The sequence below is a fragment of the Limulus polyphemus genome, unplaced genomic scaffold, assembly GCF_000517525.1.
Source record: "Limulus polyphemus unplaced genomic scaffold, Limulus_polyphemus-2.1.2 Scaffold767, whole genome shotgun sequence".
Classification (NCBI taxonomy): Eukaryota; Metazoa; Arthropoda; class Merostomata; order Xiphosura; family Limulidae; genus Limulus; species Limulus polyphemus.
Window position 1 is genome coordinate 332,506 of NW_013666377.1, and position 5,529 is coordinate 338,034.

At 30.1% G+C, this 5,529-nt stretch overlaps 1 protein-coding gene across 1 annotated transcript in view; it reads right to left on the minus strand.

Annotated features, from left to right (window-relative positions):
- The window catches only part of LOC106460417 (E3 ubiquitin-protein ligase MARCH5-like), a 39,471-nt gene that overhangs the window by 22,848 nt on the left and 11,094 nt on the right, over positions 1 to 5,529 (minus strand). Inside the window, exon 3 of the mRNA XM_013920112.2 lies at positions 193 to 398. Within this exon, the coding sequence (XP_013775566.2) occupies positions 193 to 398 (206 nt within the window). The remainder of the gene's footprint in view (positions 1 to 192; positions 399 to 5,529) is intronic.

Genomic DNA, 5,529 nt, shown 5'->3' on the forward strand with positions numbered 1-5,529 from the left:
GAAACATATGTTTCTGGTAGTCTGCTCTTTTTTTTATAGCTTTTCTAACACTCAAATGAACAAGTTTAAGGCAGGAAAAGATTTCTTAACATATTGATTAGCAATTGTTTTAAACAACTTAAAAAAAAAAAATGTAATATCAAATAGTTTACAACCAAAGAAACATTATGATATATTTTACCAACAGCCTACCATATGGAGGAAAAACTATGATATATTTAGTGTTACACTGGGGACATGCAACAGAAGTTGTGGTGTTTCCTCGCTGTTTCTCATCAATCCATCGTTGAAGACAGCTCTGGTGCACCCATTTTGTAGTGCCACGACAACGGCAAGGTCTGACCCACTCAGCTTCACTATCTTCATCTTGAGTTGCAAAACATACCCAACAATATTGCCTGATAGATAAGCAAAAAATGATTACTATTTCTTCATCTTGAGTTGCAAAACATACCCAACAATATTGCCTGATAGATAAGCAAAAAATGATTACTATTTCTTCATCTTGAGTTGCAAAACATACCCAACAATATTGCCTGATAGATAAGCAAAAAAACGATTACTATTAATATGATAGTGAACAGCTTGCTCATAAAAATCAATATGCAGGAAGTTGAAAAACAACAATAACTAATGTGTTAATTTCTTCACATAAAAATAAGAAGCTACTGTACTTAAGAATGTCCTTATGATTATTTTCATAGAATAACTTATGAATTTAAGGATAGTAAATGTTACCTCAAATCATAACTGACAATTCTATAAAAAAAAATAGGAGCTGATGTGTTAGGAAGAATACAAACAGGGAAATAATAATTGATGGTATATTATTTGTGTATTCTTGGTGCTGTTTCAAGTTAAAATCATCAAACATATAAGAGTCATTAACAACAACATAAATACACAAAATGGTTCAAGTACAGTTTGATGACACAAGTGTTCTACATGACACAGGAAAGTAAATATTAGAAAGGAATGAAACTGCCATTTGTATGGATGTTAATGGTCAAGAATATTCATTAAAGCATGACAAAAACCTGAAAATAATGCAAAAAAAAATTTTTAAGAAGTTTTAAGTGATGTTGAAGAAATGCAGAATAATCACTAGCTTAGAAAAAAGTAATCAATGTTACTTGTAAGAGTTATAAGATCAGATCTGTTTGTTTGTGTATGCAAAATACATTCAATGAAGCATACTGAGGGAAATAATAGTCTTAAAATTAATAAAATAAATACAAGCTATATGTCAAACCCATATGATGGAGAAAGGCATAAAGTTTGAAACAGTGGTTAGCATTTCAGAAACTGCTGAAAAAAACAAAACCACAACAAAAATAAAAGTTAAAAATTCTGGTTGTGCCTGGTAAATGTTGATCAAAATGTTGTAATGAAATGTTTAGTAAGCAGAGGAGAAGCTTTATTACACAAATAGAATACGTCAGTTAATTTCAACAAGTGTTAAGTTTGCTAGCAAAAATAAAAACTGCATAGAGTAAGTGTGGAATGCCTGTATGTAAGTGATAAAAGAATTTTACCATCATGTAGTAATATGGATAGAAGGTGGCCAAAGCACAGTATGTTAAGAATTCCCCAAATTGTAAAATCGTTTTAAATTTTATTTAATTAGGCTCAAAATGAATACATTCTAATTTGTAAAACTTAATTGTAATAAATAAAACACACTCTCCATAATTCAGGAATGTTTATACAATGTATTAAAGGCCATAAAATGCAGTGTAAAGCAATGGGCTGTAATAATAGTTAACTAATATCAAACAAGTATTTTTCAGCTTCTCTACTGTATAATCTATGGTAAACTTTGTTTATAAAGTAAGTCATCACGCAATGTCATCTACGTATATCTACATACAGGTACAATATTTCTAAATATAGGAAGAATCAGCCATTTAATGAAAGATTACTTACCTGCAGCCTTCAGTATATTGCAATTAGAGATGTTACTTTTCCAATAATTAGTTTAAGATAATTTTCTCAATGATTTTTTCTTTTCAAATTTAGATTCTTTATTGAATATAACAAAAACACTACTACTACTACTACTGATGTCTATATTAGATGCATATTTAGTATTAATTACTTCTTTATTGAGAAACTTTGCCTTACTAGGCATAAGAATAAATATAATTCCAGAGTTCTTTTTTTCTCTAAGTTTATTTTTATTGTATCAGTGTTCACATTAATGGACATTTCACATATAAATGCACAAATTGTAATGTTAGGAACGCAGAAAACTACTTTACAATACACCTGTCTATCTTCAAACTTGTGTACTCCCTAACACGGAAGATCTCACTGCGGGAAAAGCAATGAAAACATTCCAGGCAAACAAGTGCAGTGTAAAAAATGTTCATATGTTTAGTAAGTATTAAATGAGACAGTTCAAATTTTTGATGTTTTTAAGTTGTATGTATAAATATACAATGTAACCTCATTTTTTACCAAATCATTGGGTCCCTGGGACAAAAAAATTCAAGTTAATAAGGTACTGGGCACTTTTGAGCATTTCTTAATAACTATTACAAAAATAAATGATTTGATTTACCTAACAGTCACTATCCATAAGTTACTAACTAGTATTCTTTCTTTCTCCCTCATGTCACCCTGACTTACTGTCTTACCGTCAACTTCACTTGACATTGACTTCTTTTGTGTTATTTTTGCTAACTACAGTCCTGTTAGTAATTGTAACTACAGCTGCTAGATTCTGCTCTCAATCCATGTTGTTGACCTTTCTCTTTCACCACTATCCAGGTACTAAACTTCAAGGAAGTGGAGATTATAGCACACAATAACAAGTTAAGCTATTCATCCAGTGTGAGGTGGTAGAACCTTACACTGAATGCTTTCCAAACACAAGTCAATTGTTTATCGTTGTGTGGTTGTTGACTCAGTATAAGTCACACAATTAGCATGGTCAATCCAGAATATACACAACTTTTTGGGTCTTGTACGTATATACCCCAGACCACACTTATCATTTTATTCAATTCCACCAAAAATTATACTGGTTTACTTTTTTATGATGGTGTGGTCGTTGACTCTATGTAGGTCACCTAATTATCACAGGTGTTATAGGATATATAGCATAAATATATATAAAACTTTCTTTATCTTTACCATACATACTCCATCTAGTTCAAGCACTTATTATACCATAGAGGCTTAAAATGATATCTGTCATATCACGTATCCTTTCTATTATATCCCCCCCCCCCTTCAATTCCAGTCACTGGGCTGACTTTCTTTAGCAAGTCTGACTTCAAACACTATGACGATTTGAAATGGGTAGAACTAAGCAAGGTACACTAGTGATCGTAACTTTTCATGAGCTGTGTTAGTGCTGTGTGGAGATCTAACAGGAGCTAACAAGATATTAAATAAGATGCAAATTTGCATGTTTTTCTGTAATTTATAGTATTCAATTAAATAATTCAATTTGTATCTTAGTTATAGTATTAGCTAGATTAATAGAAAACAGTAAATTTCTTAAATAGTATTAATTACTTTGGCCAAACATGACAGGCAGGGTACAAGAAATTTTACATATGATAGTTTTGTTTTGGTGATTGGTAATATCATAAGTAGGCCCAGCCTTATCAGAGTTCTTAGATTAAGGGCAGAATTTAGTAATTTGCCTATTTATTATTCATTGAAATTATTATCTTAGAATTTTAGCAGCTCTTCAGATATAATTTATTACATAATTAAAAAAATCAAGAATAAGATGTTAGAAAAATATTAAAAATAGTTTTTAAAAATCACGACAAATTTTTCTATTCATGTCAATAGTTTCAACATAAATGAAAAATGCCAAGAATTTAAGAATATAAAATTTACAAGTTAACATGACACAAATTCAGAAAAAGAGTAAAAATTTGTTGATGTTAAGAACTCAAAACATCAAAACTTAACATGAAGATTTGTATGCTTAAGCAGAATGCAACAAAAAAGTCACTGTTAATATTGGCTCTAAATTTTCACAGAGGTACGATACATGGGCTGAAGTGCTCAATAACTTCTTCTGTTACACTTTCAAAAGAAGCTCACCAATACTAAACTGTCTGTTTACATCTGGATTCAAGTTATTGATAGCCAAGAACTTTTGATTCATAAATAAAAGTCACTTTCGGCAGTCCAATAATTTTAAACTGCTTGATAGTAACTGGAATTTTAATACAATCTAACAAATGTTAAAGTCTGTTTAACCCTTCCACATTTCCTGGTAAACTGTGCTTCTTGATTCTATCTACTAGCTTTCTTGTAGTAGATCCTATATATATACTCTAAAACATCCAGAGCATTTATACATGTAGATAATATTTGAGAAATTTGGTTTACCTTTTTATATCTTTAAGCACAAAATAGTTCCTTATTCAGATGGTGGCTTCAAGGATGACTTCAACTTTGGATAATTAAATTTGAAGTTGCTTCTTTATATCAAGGAAGTTGAAAGAAAATCTGATTAGAATTTTGGTATACAGAGTCCATAAACTTACTACTTAGAATGGAAATAACAACTTAAGTTGTATTTAAGCAAGAATGATTTTCCAAGAAAACTGTGACGTATAATAATAATACTTATCAACAATAAACAAGTACATCTAGAAAGCTTCCTTCTAAAAAGCTGTATAATGTACCAAATAAAAGACTCTTTATATAACATTACCACTCACCAGTAAACTTCCCTTGAAAATAAAGAAACAACTCAATACTTTATTGTGCAATGTTTATCCACAAGTAGAACTTTTGAGTCATCCTTAAACCAATTGTCCAAATAAGGAACTACTTTGTGTTTAAAGACAAACCAAATTTCTCAAACATTTATCTACATGTATAAATGGTCTGAATGTTCCAGAGTATATATAGAATCTACTACAAGAAGACTGGTGGACAGAATCAAGAAGAGTAGTTTACCAAAGTATGTGAAAAGGTTGAAGATTCTTAAACATATGTTAGATTGTACTGACATTTCAGCTGCTATTGGAACTGCTGAAAATGACTTTTCTTTACAAATCCAAGAAATCTATGGCACCAAAAACTTGAATCTAGAATTAAATAGACAGTCTAGTATTGGTGAGTTTCTTTCAAAAATGTAATGAAAATTCTTTGCTTCTGTTTTTTACTGATGAGAGAAAGTAGAGATTGCTAAACTAATTGCTTCAAAAGTGAGATGGATCTTTCTTTGAATTTTATTTTTGTAGAAAAAGCTATTTTGGAAACTTTAAAGTAAAAAGCTTAGCAAGGACATGGTTAATTTTTCAACTTTAGTTATCAAAATGTGTTTGGCATTGTGGAAAATTCTAATCCTTTTTTATTTTATTTTTTCTGAAAAGGGAGAACCTGAAAACAATAAGGCTTCAGGTTTTATGGTGTAGGAAGCTTTAGCTGGAGAATATCACAATAAGACTAATAATCATTTAAACAAAATCTTTATTTATTGATCCAATAAAAAATGATGAAGTCTAAATAATTATCTTCTTGTGATATGATACTATATTACTTCTAAAT